This window comes from Poeciliopsis prolifica, unplaced genomic scaffold (assembly GCF_027474105.1).
Source record: "Poeciliopsis prolifica strain line A6 unplaced genomic scaffold, Auburn_PproV2 SCAFFOLD016, whole genome shotgun sequence".
Lineage (NCBI taxonomy): Eukaryota > Metazoa > Chordata > Actinopteri > Cyprinodontiformes > Poeciliidae > Poeciliopsis > Poeciliopsis prolifica.
In genome coordinates, this window is record NW_026562391.1 from 3,381,785 (window position 1) to 3,397,560 (window position 15,776).

At 41.0% G+C, this 15,776-nt stretch overlaps 2 protein-coding genes across 4 annotated transcripts; one reads left to right on the plus strand and one right to left on the minus strand.

The window, feature by feature from the left end:
* The first annotated feature begins 77 nt into the window (after window positions 1-77).
* On the plus strand, window positions 78-11,887 carry xpnpep1 (X-prolyl aminopeptidase (aminopeptidase P) 1, soluble). Of its 3 annotated transcripts, none has more exons than XM_055041084.1 (20): window positions 78-536; window positions 2,209-2,333; window positions 3,073-3,136; window positions 3,427-3,531; window positions 3,664-3,756; window positions 5,504-5,647; window positions 5,847-5,942; window positions 6,466-6,547; window positions 7,317-7,527; window positions 8,189-8,278; window positions 8,397-8,447; window positions 8,683-8,741; window positions 9,084-9,161; window positions 9,243-9,314; window positions 9,425-9,485; window positions 9,585-9,654; window positions 10,265-10,438; window positions 10,933-11,009; window positions 11,118-11,216; window positions 11,541-11,887. In XM_055041084.1, the coding sequence occupies exons 2-20, from the start codon at window positions 2,217-2,219 to the stop codon at window positions 11,658-11,660; spliced, it is 1,863 nt and encodes a 620-aa protein (XP_054897059.1). In that variant the 5' UTR covers window positions 78-536; window positions 2,209-2,216; the 3' UTR covers window positions 11,661-11,887. The 3 variants fall into 3 exon arrangements, with proteins under 3 accessions (XP_054897059.1, XP_054897057.1, XP_054897058.1); XM_055041082.1 differs by having other exon boundaries at window positions 446-465; XM_055041083.1 differs by lacking the exon at window positions 78-536 and adding an exon at window positions 1,307-2,056.
* An 840-nt stretch (window positions 11,888-12,727) lies between these two features.
* Window positions 12,728-15,256, minus strand: si:dkey-246e1.3 (uncharacterized). Its single transcript, XM_055041095.1, has 3 exons — window positions 15,089-15,256; window positions 14,904-15,000; window positions 12,728-13,339 (listed from the first exon to the last, which is right to left on the minus strand). Exons 1-3 carry the CDS (start codon window positions 15,177-15,179, stop codon window positions 12,994-12,996), a joined length of 534 nt encoding a protein of 177 aa, XP_054897070.1. The 5' UTR covers window positions 15,180-15,256; the 3' UTR covers window positions 12,728-12,993.
* Between the last annotated feature and the right edge of the window lie 520 nt (window positions 15,257-15,776).

Below are 15,776 nucleotides of genomic sequence, written 5' to 3' on the forward strand. Positions count from 1 at the left end.
CTCATCGAACAAATAATGTGAATCCGTATAAATTTTATGTGCAAATTAAGATCTTCCAGGTTTTTACTGAGGAACCAGTTGAGGTTATAAATATTTATAAATTAATTTTTGGTATATCTGCTTTTCTTTTTGTAGAAGTGCCACATTTATTGTCATTCATTTGGGCATGGAGTTTTATTGTTTGTGAGCTACATTTTAAAATATCAATTTTCCAGGCACATACTGCTATAGCAAAATCAAGAATTATATAAGATAGTCCTCAAAATGTTTGGACGTTCTTTAACTTGAACGTCCAAAAATCGCCAACCCAGAACCGCACACAGACAGCAAACACTTTTCACAATAGACTTAATGGAGGAAGAGGCGAGTCTGGATCCTCTGCGTCTACTGGCTGAAGCCGCGATCATGTGACCAGTGACGTCAGCGACGAAATGGCAGCCTCCTTGTTTAGTAAATTGACACAAGGTCCGAGCTGGTAAACAAAAATACGCTTCGATTTTTGTCACCGGAGACACTTTTGAGAGGCGGAAGAGCGGGTGTGTATTCAGTGTTTCGCCGGCGGATCGTGGCGGTGCTTTAGCTAGCCTTGCTTCGGAGGGTTCGAGCTTCTCATAGGGGGAACTGCGGACTGTTATCAGATCGGCTTTAACCAGACCTGGGTCTGGGATCTGCTGCTCGCAGATTTAAAGCAGGGCTACATCGGTCTCTTTTACGAGAAGAGAAGCGCATTCATCTTTATTACCCCCTCACACCGCCACACCCACCACGTAAATGAGTTACTGATTATCGTCGGCCTGTTGATCCTGGCTGCACAGGAATAAAAAAAAGAAAAAGAAAAAACCTCCGCAGGGCCAGAGTTTTTATTTTTTAAATACATATATTTCTACGCCACAGCATATTTACTTATTTATTAATATTGTACATGATGATAAATAGCTGCTAAATTATGAAGGGAATTGGAATAATTCTTCTTTTTCATTTTGTGAAGTTGTAAACAATCACGCAGAGCTTTTAGCCAATAGGAGAGCTCATCGACGAATAGCATTGACTCGTGATTGGTCGGTTTGTGTTTTTTTTTTTTTTTTGACGTTGTGGCGTGTCGCCCATAAGTTAACGTGGACGCCGTGAAAACACGGCCTTGTGTCTGGAGGTTGTTAGGTAAAGGTGCAATAAATAAGAATATAGCCACCTTCCAAAAATAATAGCCTAAATCATTTTCTGCCCAAAGCATTTTTGGTAAGAAAGAGATGGTGATTATTGCTATTATTAGTATTTATTATGTTATTTAATGTTTTTTTTTTTACTTATACTGCCAAGATCATTTCCATACGTACTTTTTACTATTATAGAACACTTACATTTTTTAACTACCGTATTTTTAAGACTGTAAGGTGCTACTTTTTTCCTGCACTTCGAACCATGCGGCTTTTAGCCCGGTGCGGTTTCTCTGTATTTTTCTTCCCCCGCCCGAAGGGGAAGAAATCAAAGAAGAAAGTGCTAATTTCTTCTTTGACGGAGAAGTTTCTTCAAACTCATGTGAAGCAGCTTTTAAATTGAGGGCTATCGATCTGGCAGTACAGGAGGGAAATAGAGCTGCTGCTCTTAAACTCGACATGAACGAAACCGTGGTTCGGCTTTGGAGACGCAGGGCTGCATCCTTAATAAATCCAGAAGATTTATTAGGACGAGGCCCTCTGCGGGGTCCTTATGAAAAACTGATATTAGCGTGTGTATGTATATATTTATATAATATAAGGAGCGGCTGCGACTTATAGTATGGTGTGCTCTATAGTCTGGAAAATACGGTAATTAAATTGCTTAAATCGACCAAAATTAAATTTTCGGCCTGCTTTCTGATGACATTTTGAATCATTGAGATGCACCTTTAATTTGGGTGAGTTTGCTTGTGTAATATTTAACCCTGACTGCTGTCATAGTTGCTGAACTGACACATTATGGCAGGTTAAAGATGCAGGTGTGGTCTGTGACTTTGAGCTCCACGTAGAGTCAGTCAGGCCGAGTGCCGCTGCAGTCGACATGGCTTCTCAAAAGTCAGGTAAAATGCAGCTAATGAGCAAAAACCAAGAAAGGATGGAAGTTTTTTTTATCTTAACTACTACTTTTCAACTCGTAAAATGTACTCATAAGAAAGTGTTTGTTTTTAATTGCTCAGACAGAAAATATATAATTTTGTTTTCTTGACTGCAGACACAGCTATGTCTCCAAAGATCACAGGGGAGCTTCTGCGGCTTCTTCGGCAGGCAATGAGGAACTGCAAATATTTCTCAGAGCCAATCCATGCTTACATAGTCCCGTCTGGAGATGCACATCAGGTAAGAGAAAAAAAACATACACATTATTTACGCAATACTTCCTGATTTGAGTATAATTTTATGCATATCTAGAGATTTGACCAAAATGTATGGGGAAATTTTTCCAGTGCCATAGTTTGAGAGCACATATTTTTTGGTCTAAAAGCAAGATCATGTCTTTTGTTCTCAAAACTGTTAATATTTGTGCTTACATTTTTATTTCGACAACAGGGCTTTCTTCTCAAAACTTGTAATGCTTGAACTCACAGCTTCAAATATTGAAGTTGTGAGTACTGGCACAACTTCAGTACTGGCACAACCAAACGCAGTTTCTTTCCTGCTTTCTCAAACCTTTCCTCCTGGCGCTCAAAACTTGTCTCTTCTCGGATCAAATCTCCACTTGCAAAACCCACAGGCATGATAAAAGAGCAGACCCAGCATCGGCTTAAAAATGCTGTTTATTTTGTCATATGGTTCCCAACGTAAAAGCAGCAGTATGTAACTCATAAACAATGTTCTTTTTTTCACACATTTGTTAAAACTGTCACAGTATTGTGATTGTATAACAGGAAATAGACACTCTGTGAAAACATTTAGCTCCTCTCCCTCTTTGCTGTGGTGCTACTGCCATCTTCAGAAATACAGAGTTGGATCAGAAGCAACCAATCAGAGTCAGAAGGAGGGTCTTCTCGCTGTCAACCAGACTCGTGTACGGACTGACTGTAATTAATGCTGTTTTGGGCCTGCTTTTCTTTTGCAGAGTGAATACATTGCACCATGTGACTGCAGACGGGAATTCATCTGTGGATTCAATGGTTCTGCAGGTATGGTTTGCTTGGATGTTAGCAGAAGTAAGCAGTTGCTCTAAGCACCTGCTGAGAATCACCTGCTATTAATCTTTTTATGTAAAAGCTGTGTTTGTTTGTTTGTTGTTGAGACAAGCCTCGCTTTAGAAGCAGGCATCTTTTGTAATGAAGACGAGCTCACTGATTATCCTCTACTGTAATCAGATATTTTACTATTTAAAACTCCTCAGACCCGGTCATTCTTAAGGTGATCCTGTGTGTAACAAACAGAAAGCTAAGCAGCTCTTTCGTTCTGCTTCATTATTCAGGAACAGCCATTATCACAGAGCAGCATGCTGCCATGTGGACAGACGGACGATACTTCCTCCAGGCCAGCCAGCAGATGGACAACAATTGGGCTCTGATGAAGATGGGTGAGCCTCCTCATTGGTGTTTTGGTTGACTGGACCCTTAAAAAGAAGGGTCAAATAACATTATAAGCATCTTTAAAACCTAAGTTAGTTGTGCAATTCAAGATGTACTGTGCTGCTTTTAAATACTTACAGGCCTGAAGGAGACACCGTCACAGGAGGACTGGCTGATCAGCGTCTTGCCAGAAAACTCCAAAGTGGGAGTAGATCCTTGGATCATTGCTGCTGGTACGAGACGTTGGTTTATTTCCTTTGCCCGTCAGGCATTGTGTGTTTCCTGTAACATCTCAGAGAGACATTCCTTTATAGAAGATGATGCATGTAGCTGAATTAAAACCCGGCTCAGGAGCCGTAATTAATCCTGCAGCCTCCAAGACGACTGTTGCTGGTTCAGACAAATTGGGACAAATTCTTCAACTTCAGTGTAAATTAGGAGTGTTTTAAGGTTTTATTTTAGTAATCGAGTTCTCTGTTGATCATTCCGACAATCAAGTATTCGAACAAAAATGTTAAATTCTGCCATGGTGGTGGTATCAAAACCAGCCATAGATATTGGTCCAAATTTTCATATCTGCACTTCCTTAACAATTCTGCAGCTTAGAAAATCAACTAGAAAAATCACAAAAATGCCATCTGATTATCACAACGAGGCGTTGAATTCTCAGTCGAGCTGCAACTGTAAACTCCATGAGCCACTGCTTGTGTTTTTCTTCCTTCCGCTTCTCTTTTCTCAGTGGTAAACAACACCAGGGTTTTTCTTTGATGGCATCAAAGATGCTTTCTGCCTTTCGAATACAGACTAAAAACCGACAACTTCCCTTGGTTTCAGACCAATTGGCTCGTATGCACAGTTTGGAGATGTGTGCTGTTCTCTCCAGCTCAAAATTTGCCTAGCATGTTCCCTAAAAATCTCTGATGAGTTGTAGCCACAGATATGTTTGCAAGACACACGACATGAATAATCAAAGTCATGACGGCACCAGGCTCCTCTGTGCAGACGTCTTCCAGTCCCTCCAGGAAGTTGCGAACGCATTTACACAAATCCCCTCTTTACTTGGAAATGTTGTGCAGACTTCCATTTTCAACAATCATCACAACTTTTCTGCAAATCTGACCAGTAACGTTAATGCATTCTTTATTTCATTCTATTCTGATCACTGCAGCTCGGCTAAATTTCGCCGCCTTCTAATTTAACTTCCTGTTTTATGACATCTTTGCAAGACAAAAGTACGTGTTGCACTAAATGCTATCATTTGCCTTTTTTTTTTTTTTTTTTGCAGAGAAAATTGTTTTTAGATGTGCTGTAGGAGTTGCTGAAACTGTGCTTGTGCGCTCAAACACATATTTAAAATACATTTTTATTGTCACAGTAGAAAGAGCAAAAGGTCAGGGAGGAGACATTAGACCAGAGGCCAGCAGCGGCGCAATGAGGCAGGGTCTTCTCAGGTAAGGAGGGATTATAACGAGATGAGATAAAGAGAAGGGAAGGTTAATTGCAGCAATTTCAACTTTTGTGTATGTCAACGTTCTGGCAAAAATAAAACTGGAAACAAAAAATTCCCAACTTTGACCACAACTTTTTGCTAAAAGTGCATCAAAATCAGTGCTTTTATGCCGCAACAATCACACAAAAACCATTGCAACATTCTGGAGGGACTGGTGTTTTCACCATCATCACCATCAAGCGCACTTTCACCACTGATGCTTTGTGTATGTTCAAAGCCGTCATCGGGAACTCGTTCACTCCACCACAAGTAATTGGGAGTCCCTGCGAAACCAATTACGTTCCTCTTCTTTTTTTTTTTTTTTATTCCAATTTTATGTGATTTCATGCTTCCGCTTTAGTCCGGTGTGACAGTGGCCTTACACAATGTCGAGCCATTTAAAAATCAAACAAACAAAAATTTTAAAAAAGATTAAGCACATCTTTGCAAAGAAATACGTGTTCACAAAAACTTGCGATGTTGTGTTTCAGACCAGTGGAAGAACATGTCCAAGGCACTGACCAGTGCTGGCCACTCGCTGGTGGCCGTGCAGGACAACCTGATCGACGTGGTCTGGACGGACCGGCCGGAAAGGCCGAGCACTCAGCTCCGCACCCTGGGACTGGACTACACCGGTCAGGCATCAACACTGTTGCTCCGTGCCGAATTAGTTTGTAATAGTAGAACTGGTTTATGTTTGAGTCTCAAAATTAGTTTTACAAAAAAAAAGAAAAAAAGCCTTCTCTCTTTGTTTTTGTTGTTTTGAAACATTCTGTGTGTGATTACTTTCCGGGAGCTCGGTACTCTGGGTTGAGGATGCTGTTCTTCCTGCAGGTGTCTCCTGGCAGGACAAGATCAAGACGCTGCGAGGCAAAATGACGGAGAGGAAGATCAGCTGGTTTGTGGCTACAGCTCTGGATGAGATCGCGTGTGCGTTAAGTTGGCAGAGATGCATCAGTTTTGACATATTTCTGAGTTTTGAGTTAATGCCATGGTGGAAGAAAGAAAGTTTCTTCTTCCTTCCTTCCTTTAGATATATATATATATATATAGAGAGAGAGAGAGAGAGAGAGAGAGAGAGAGAGAGAGAGAGAGAGAGAGAGAGAGAGAGAGAGAGAGAGAGAGAGAGAGAGAGAGAGAGAGAGAGAGAGAGAGAGAGAGAGAGAGAGAGGAGAGAGAGAGAGAGAGTCAAAGCTCCTAGTGACGTACATTTATCTCAAATAGTCTCTTGCTGGGGATTGTTTGATCTGAGGATTTATGTTGCCCACTATAATGCCGACTTTATCAGATTCAAGTCGCATTCAGGCAAGATTATTATCAATAAGAGTCGTGAATAAGCCAAATCATTTTCCTTTATACATGTCCTGATGGTGGATTAAGATGTAAATATTGCTACCTAATGTTGCTTATTTTGTGGTTTTATTGAATTGATTTTGTGCTTTTCATTTTTCAGGGCTTTTCAATCTGCGAGGTGCAGACATTGATTATAACCCGGTGTTTTTTGCATATGCCATCGTGGGAATGAACTCCATAAGGTAACAGCACAACGTCGCAGCCGCAACCTGGCATTAAGTCTAAAGCTAGGGAGTTGAGTTAGAGATGCTACTGTTGTGAAAGCTTGATTTTTATAACAGAAGAATCAACAATTATGAGTCATTATGGCTACATAGCTAAAGTAGATGTTTGATTTTTTTTTTTTACATATAGGAAATTATATTTCCTGTTTAAAAAAAAAATCCCAAACTATTCCTTAGTGTTTATTAATTCCTACTGGTTCACGTCCAGAGGAGCTACTTAAATATGATCAGAGCAGAAATTTAGATCCAACCTTCGAGCTCCTTCTGTCGCTTTGCCTGTCAGTGAGATGTAACCAGAAAATATGTTTTTGAAGAGGTTTTTGACAAAATAAAGTAGTTGAAACATTGTTAAAAAGCATCACACTAATACCCCATCTAAACTTTGTAACATCTAGGAGCCTGGAAGGGGTTTCATAATCTTTTCTATGGCTTTTTGGAGTTCAGGCCTCAACTGCCTCAGTTTTGTATTTACATTGAAACATTTAAATATGACAGAAAAGCGGAACTAGAATAAATATACAATGCATAATGGCTAAACGTGTTTTCTGTCTTTTTTTTTTACAAGTAGCTAGATATTTTCTTAGCATGTATGCACTATTATGATATTATACTGCATATGTAAATATATAAATGAGAGCCTGCCTTTAAAATTAAAGCAGTGCATCAGAATTTTATGTATCTTCTTTATGAATGAATTCTTCCCCCTCACCTCCATTCCCGCTTTTAGGCTTTTTGTGGACCAGAAGCGACTGTCGGACCCGGTGGTGCGGGACCACCTGCAGCTGGACTCTCCCAACCTGCCCGAGCTGAGCGTCCAGACCTTCCCGTACGAGTCCGTCTACACCGAGCTCCAGGCGATCTGCGCTGCACTCGGCCCCAAAGACAAAGTGTGGATCTGTGACAAGGCCAGCTGCGCTCTTACGCAGGTCGTCCCAAAGGTGAGAGAAGACTGGACGGTTTGCTCTGGACTTTGTCACAAAGGGAAGTTGAACTCAATTCTTAGTAAGCAGGAAAAGCTGTTTGTTTACGTCCTCACGAAGCTGCTACAAGTCTATGGTGATTTGTGTTGCAGGTTACAAATACATTGTCAGGAAAACACCCGCATGCATCTCCAGGACATCATTTTTGAAGTTATTTATAAATGTACAACAGTTAGCCCATTCCTCTAGCAGTCTGCACAAAAAAAAGACTCAGTTGTTGATTTGGTAATAAATGAACTAGGATACTTAAAAAAAATATGCACAATTTCAACGAAAATGTTTTTTGAGCTTAGTTTGCTGTGCAATCATTAAATTAGAGCAATTAGGATTGTAATTATTAGAATTAAATAAATCCTGAGGTACTTAGGATTTTTTATGTATTGGGCATGATTTATTTCTGTTTAATACATTTCTGCTTCATTTACATTAAAATATGTAAATGAAGCATTTATTTCTTTTGTCATTTCACAAATAAACAAGTTGATATATGTGCATATATACACATTAAAACACTAGGACATTTTTTTAAGCTTGTCAGTTAAATTAAATAAAACTAAAAAGAAAGGGGAAAAATGATTCAAATTAAAAGACTCTTAATAATGTCTCTTTTATCATTTAGGCTCACAGGACTCCGATTCCCTACACTCCGCTCTGCCTCTCTAAAGCCGTAAAGAACGCCACCGAGATCAAGGGCATGAAAATGGCCCATGTAAGAGATTTTGAGCCTTAAAAATGTGTAATTTACATAAAACTTGAGCCATTTATTTCCTTTTTAATTCACTTCCGTTTAAAAATAAAGCCAGGTGGTTTTTTTTCTCTATTGACAGATCAAGGATGCTGTTGCTCTTTGCGAACTCTTTGCTTGGTTGGAAAAGGAGGTATTTTTTTTTCACAAAACCTTTCAGTAAAACGTCTTGTTTATATTCTCTTCTTATGGATGTATAACTGGAGAATCGCAGCCGAGGGTCAAGCCTGGATCACGATTGGATCTTTTGATTGGGAACACTTTGTTCAAGCAGATGTGTTTACATCACTTAGTTTCACTCAAACTTGTAAGGGTGCCAGTGTTGTTTTTTCACTCCACTTGCCGTCGCTTCGGCGGCTGTTTCGTAGATCCCCAACGGTAACGTGACCGAGATCTCTGCAGCCGATAAGGCCGAGGAACTGCGCAGGTGATTTTCAGCTTTGTTTCTGGAAATGTGTGAAGGTTTGACGTTAAAAAGATGTATAGGAACTCTGATTTCTGCATTTAAAAAATATGAGAAATATTGCCCTCTACTGGACTTTTGAATAAGAAATGTGTCCACTGGAGGTGTAAAAAAAACATATTTTTATAAGACTTTATTTCGGGAGGGTGTTTTTTTGCTATGCACGTTATAAAATAAGCATATTTATGGCAGCATAATTCGCTGACGGTGGTTTGTAATTTAGTTTCTTTAATGTGGTTCAGCTTCCTAAAGTTTAGAGATTTTGAAACAGTGTGTGCAGGATGTGCTGAATGAATTTCTTTCCAGTCAGCAGAAAGACTTTGTTGGCCTCAGCTTCCCCACCATCTCCAGCGTGGGTCCGAATGGAGCCATCATACATTACCGGTCAGTAAGGAGACCAAACAAGCAAAACATGTGGAATAATTTTGACCTTTTATACAGCTGACCCACATTTCCTTCTTACAGACCCCTTCCTGAAACCAACAGAACTCTTACTGTGAATGAAGTTTATCTGATTGACTCGGGAGCTCAGTACATGTAAATATGTAGCCGTTGCATATCAAGTTATTTCATGGGATGCATTGCTTGATTCAGCTAATGTCTACTGAAATGAACGACCAAGAGAATTTGCGTTGTGTGTTTGGCAGCGATGGAACCACAGACGTCACCCGCACCGTACATTTCGGGACGCCTTCCGCTTTTGAGAAGGTGAACCGGTTTATTGTTGTAAAAATGGGCTTAACATATTGGTTAAATGGTTAAAGTCTGGTATAAATGTGGATAACTTTGCATTTTATTCCGCCGCAGGAATGCTTCACTTACGTGCTGAAGGGACACATAGCTGTCAGTGCTGCCATTTTCCCCAATGGAACCAAAGGTGAGGAGAGATTACTCCTTTAAGAGGATTGCTGAGTGTTGAGCAGAAAGTCATGAGGTCTGATGAATGAATTCACTCATTTCTTATACTTTATGGAAATGTATCTGGTATTTTCTTCTTCTTTTTAACTACAAGTCATCAGTGAACTGTCATATGGCTGAGGTTGAATTTTGCTAAATTGAGATGAAATTCTGTAAAAGCTTCACTTGACCTGATTTTGTAGAATTTTCACTTTGATATTGTGATATTGTTATAATATTGTTTTTGAAATTTTTTAAAATTTTTTGTCAGAAAAGTCAAATTTTGTTGACTGTAAAAGCACAAAAATTATAAAACATCCAAAGGGGTGAATATGCTTAATAGGCACTGTATGTATTTTGGATTTTAAACTAGGAATCTTCATATCTAAGATAACTTTTTTCATAAAATTACAACTCTGTAATTTAAATTTGACCTGGAAGCTGCAGCTCAGACCCAGAGAGCCGCCCACAACATCAAAACCACTTCCAAGGGCCCACACCAAGGCAATTTGTTTGTAAAAAAAATTTAGGAAATATGTGCTATGTATTTTAATGTACAGCTTTTTCTCCACAACTAACTGTGTGTCCAGGCCACCTGCTGGACTCGTTTGCCCGCGCCGCCCTGTGGGAGTCAGGACTGGACTACCTTCACGGAACGGGTCACGGCGTGGGCTGCTTCCTCAACGTCCACGAGGGGCCCTGCGGCATCAGCTACAAAACCTTCGCCGACGAACCTCTGGAGGCTGGAATGATCGTCAGCGACGGTACGACACGAGATGGGGAGGGGTTAAAGTCACCAAACTCAGAGAGGCGGCGGACAGAAACGAGCAACTTGTAATTTTTGGGGCTTTATTCCTAGAGTTGAACTGCTTGGCTTTGAGTTACTACATTCAGGGTCTGTCGTTTAGCATTTTGGGGTTTTATTTATCATTTTTCAGTCTAAGATAAGCTTTTGGAAAGAATTAAAACTGAATATCAAACTAATTTTAAAAAAATCTGATTTTTATTTATAATTTCTTGTCATAATCAGTTTAACATTTAAGCTGTAATGCTTTTGGAAGATTTATTTTTAGCTTGTTGATGACAACCCACTCATGAATTGTTTAAAGATCTAAATAAAGGTGGATTTACATTATATTTTCACCGCCTCTAAAAGGTTTCTGAGCTGAGTAACCTTGGCATTAGTTGATATTTGAAATATTTTTCGACATTCTCCAAAGACTACATTAAACTTCCCTTGTTTATGTCGTTTTTCTAGAGCCTGGATATTACGAAGATGGATCGTTTGGGATTCGTATTGAAAATGTGGTCCTTGTTGTTCCCGCTAAGCCCAAAGTAAAAACAAATAAAGATCATCTTGAAAAGCAATAAAATCCCATCTCCAATCGTCATGTGGTATAATTTCTGCCGTCTTTTCTGTTTCTCTTCCATCTGTGTTTCAAGTACAACTACAGGAACAGGGGGAGTCTGACGTTCGAGCCTCTGACTCTGGTTCCTATCCAAGTGAAGATGATGAACACGGAGCTGCTCACCCAGAAGGAGGTGAGAGACGTTTGCATCAAATGCGTCAGTTTTAGAAAACTGTAAGCAATCATGTACTTGATGCACTGGGTTTACTGTAAGCCGTCGTGACTCGGAGCAGAAAAATTCACAACAAATTTAAACTTGTAGAACCAGTTCTCGATTTAAACAGTCATTTACGGTGATGTTCGTAACGCACAATTAAATTACACATAAAAGCTTCAAACGTGCTGTGAAATTGTGTCTTTTCGGCATTAGCGGCATTAGCATTGTGTGCAAAACGAACAAAGTTTTGCGCTCATTTTGCGCCGTCCTCATGGCCTCTCCACCCTTGTGTCCCTGCAGAAGGACTGGGTGAACGAGTACCACCGGAGGTGCAGGGAGGTGGTTGGTGCGGAGCTGGAGCGGCAGGGCCGGGTGGAGGCTCTGCAGTGGCTGGTCAGGGAGACGCAGCCCGTCGTCTGAGGACTCCACGTCCTCTCCGCTCCGGCGATAACCGTTTCACGTCTTCTCCCCTCTGTCTGTGATTCAGGCTCTGCTTGCTTTTTTTAAACAACGCCACCAGTTTTATTAAAACCTGTCAATAGTCGCTTCAGATTCTTTTTCTATTTTGTGTCTCGGAAAATGTGACGGTGATGTTTTTAAAGATTTCGCCAATCCTTTCCATTAAAGGTACAATGTGCAAAAATCGACTCTGTCGTCAAAGATGTTTGAAAATTGTTTCGTTTTGAGCTTATTAGCTTCGTTTTAGTTTCTGAATTTGCTCAAATTTAGAAAATTTAGGAAACCCAGTGGACCAACGGCAACCGATGGTATGACTCCCTGGACCATCACTGAGTGGTTCACTCCACTGGACCTTGATTTCAAGATAAAATGCAACAGTTCCTTTCATCTGAAATGAGAATGTTGTACCACTTAGTCTGGCTAAGAATCTAATGACAGGAAGTTCAGAAGCTGCATTAGAAAACACAAAAGGACAAGCTCACAACCTGGATATGGTCAGCTATTGAATTAACGACTCCAGCAATGTTCATATCTTTTGAATCTCCCTCCAAGCTCTTGAAAACCTTTTGATTTTGTTTTCACTGATTTCTCTCTCATGTCTTCCTTTCACTCAACTTTCCACAAATGCTTAAATGCGCCACTTTGTGAAACTACAGCTGTTTGCGTTTTATTCTCCTGTGGAGAGTGTCAGTATCTGTCTGCAGGACAGCTGTGCAGTTAGCAGACTTTCCCCATGATTGTGATATAACATTTCTGTATTGAAATGGTTTTGGGGTTTTTTGGCTATTATAACTAAGCAAGCTAACCCTGATGAAGGCGATTCCATTTCCTCCTGGCATGAATAACTCCAGACTGTGTATCATGTTCGTCACTGTCAGAACCAGGGTGTCACTATTTTTATAACAACATAATAAATATTACAAGTTTTATTAGTGTTTACAAATGAGTTGTATTAAGGCACTATTGCAAGGTATTTTTTAAATCAATGAGTCCAAAATAACGATGCTAAAAATCAAAGAAACACTGGAAACGACAGAAAAACGTGTTTATTGTACCAAGCTATCCATCCCAATGTTCTTTGCTAAAAGGGAAAAAGAAAAGCTACGTTCATGCATTTGTCCTTTTGGAGATATGTTGTGGGATTTCCTCCAGCCTCGAGTTGAATATAAGGATTATATTTTGATTTTGAGTCCGGGTCGTCATGAAGTCCAAACTTTAATGAAACAGAAGATGAATCCTTTAACCTACAAGCTACAGACGGGGTTATCTTCACAGCTAATTCCTTTCTAATCGTTCAAAGCTGCATGTAAAATATAGGAGGATCCAGGATGTATCCGCTGGCGTATTCTCGTAAAGATGGCGGCATTGTCAGCAAAGTCTGCTGCTGCTGCTGCGGCCTGCTGGCGGCGCTGCTGGCGGCTTTTTTGTGTTCCTCCTCCTCTTCCTCGTTCAGTCCCACGGGCAGAGGGTTGCTGTAGATGAAGTAGACCCTGGAGTTGTCCTTCGCGGCCTCCGGCCTCCTGAAGAGCGCCAGAGGGTTGATGAAGCTGGCCGACCGCTTCACGGCTTTGACCGCCACCGGACTTTCCGGCTCGCCACGAGCCACGGCGCTCTCGTAAACGAGGGCTCTCTTTGACTGCCTGAGGACAAAATGCCATGTCTCAGTTTATGTCACAGCTGCCTTCGTGTTCATAAACTCACTGTGAAAAACAAATTGTCCTCTTTCATATTTTTCTTCTCTCTGTTTTATGTTTTTTTTGGGGGGGGGGGCGGTCACAGATTAAATACAAGCATCAGTTTTTAAATGAGGATTTTTTTTATTAGGGGGAGGAAGCTATCCTTTATATAAATATAAAAAAAGGGAAGTAATTCCCTCTTATTAAATCACGAATTGCCTGTAATTAATGCACAGTAACAGAATCTGCCTGAGAACAAGAATTAGATTCAGGAGGCATCATAACGTTCCCCAGTCTTAAAGGGACAGTATTATACAACGTCCAGCACAATCAGCTTAACGAAACAGAGCCTGTCTCTTTAAGAAGCCCCTGCTCTTTCTTCCGCTCCTCGCCACAACATTTCTCCATTAAGCCATTATCAACATTTCCACCAGCATTGCACTGAGAATCAGCTTCCACCGGCTCAGCAGACGGGCGGTTCCACCAGACGTTTGCTAATTGCTGCAGGCCTCGTTGCCACAGTTAAAGTTCATCTGTCAGCAAAGCAAATCCATTGGAGAGTTTTCAAATAGAAAACCACAGCATGACAGACATGACTTGTTAACCCTCTCAGGCTGAAATTACTTGCAAAGACTAGCAAAGTAGCATTTAGCTGTTGCAAATCTGCAACATCTGCCTGGAGAGGGTTAAAAACATTAGATTAGATACCTGTGGGGAAATCTTCTGTGGACTGTCCAGACAAGAGCTAAACATCATAAAACCACCGCTGCAATTTAGAAAGAGAACATCATGCCAATGGGCCGAGGACTGCTTTGCTTCTTCGTGACGCGTAATTTCTGAAGTCTTCAGTTTGCAAACTTATGGTTCGCAATCGTAATCGGTCAACTTGTCGATGGATCAGCAAAACAAAAATGCAAGTTTTCTCATTGCCAAAGGGACTTGAATCTGATTCAGACATTGTTTCATGACCTGAAGCAGGTTGTTTCCAAACTGGCAGAATAAAAACCCATTTGTGGACCAGGCTGGTTTAGATAGCTTCTTTCCTTTAATAAATAAAATCCTCATTTAAAAAGTGATTTTTTTTCCTTTAGTAAAGTTATCTATGTCTACAAAATTAACTTGATGGTGTGAATCATATAAGTGACAAAAAAAAAGCAAAACATTCTGTAAGTTTCTGTACAGCCTGTGAAATTCCCTTCGACTCAAAAAAAAAATATGCTGCAGAAGTTAATGGGATTGTCCCGCGTTTGTAAAATGAAATTTGGATAAAGATTGTTAGACTTTTTAAGTTTTTTTTTTTTTTTGCTTTCAACATAGGCCAAACTTTGCATCTTAGAATCACTTAAGACTCGGTCAATTCTCTTCCTGATTGTAAAAGCTGATTCTTACAGTCAGACAACTTGACCGAGTGTCGTGTTTGTGTATCGAGGAATCGCCTGAGATCGAGCGTTTAAATCAGTGAGACCGGCGTGTCGCTCCAACGCCGACCTTTAACATCTCAAAGGTGCGAGAGAGACTTTGTGCCGACCTGCTGCGGCTGTAGCAGACGCTGACGCAGTACAGGCCGGCGACGGCGAGAACGAACGAGGCCAGGCCGATGATGACGACGTTGAACACTCTGACCTCTGGGTACCACAGAAAAACAAACAGGCCGCCCTGAACATCTCACAGAAACTCCTCTGTTTGAAATCGTTTCTGCGTAGCCATACCCACCAGACGTGGGCGTGTCCGCCTCCCCGTCCTGTGGTTCGAAACCCATCGTCCTGTTCAGAGGGAGTCTCTCCGCCATCGGGGCTCCGCTCATTCTGCTGCCATCGGCGTCCAGAGCTGGGAAGAAAGACTCCTCCGAGCCTCCAATCGCCAGATTCAAGAGAGCTTGAATCAACCATGTGACTCAAGCGGTTCGGCCGCTGCCATGGCGACGCCCTCGCATCCTTTGTCAGTTCCAGTTGGACACCCTCCTTCCTGCCCGTCGGCTGGTCCCGGCCTGCTTGCTGCTCATTATTCTGCAGCTTTCTGGGGGCCCACACCGAGGGGAGGGAGATGCCGTGCTTGTTACCCTGTGGTGGGATCTGAGTGGTGACCCAGAACCGGTGGGTTTGCATGCTTCCACCCACCAGACAAAAAGCGTCATGCCGTGCAGTAAACACACAGCTCATGCAATTCAAGTCGCCTGGAGTTGCAAGCCATGAAAAGTGACACAAAGCCGAAGTTGAATTTAAATGTATTGCTGTATTTATTTATTCCACATCAACCAGTTCTGAAATATTATTGTTATATCTATACAGAGTGTCTGGTGTTGCTGACAAAGTGTTAAAACTCACTGAACTCCAGTTCCCACTTCTTTTTATTATTATAATTATTATTCTTGATGTTTACCTCGTTCTTGGGTGTGTGTGTT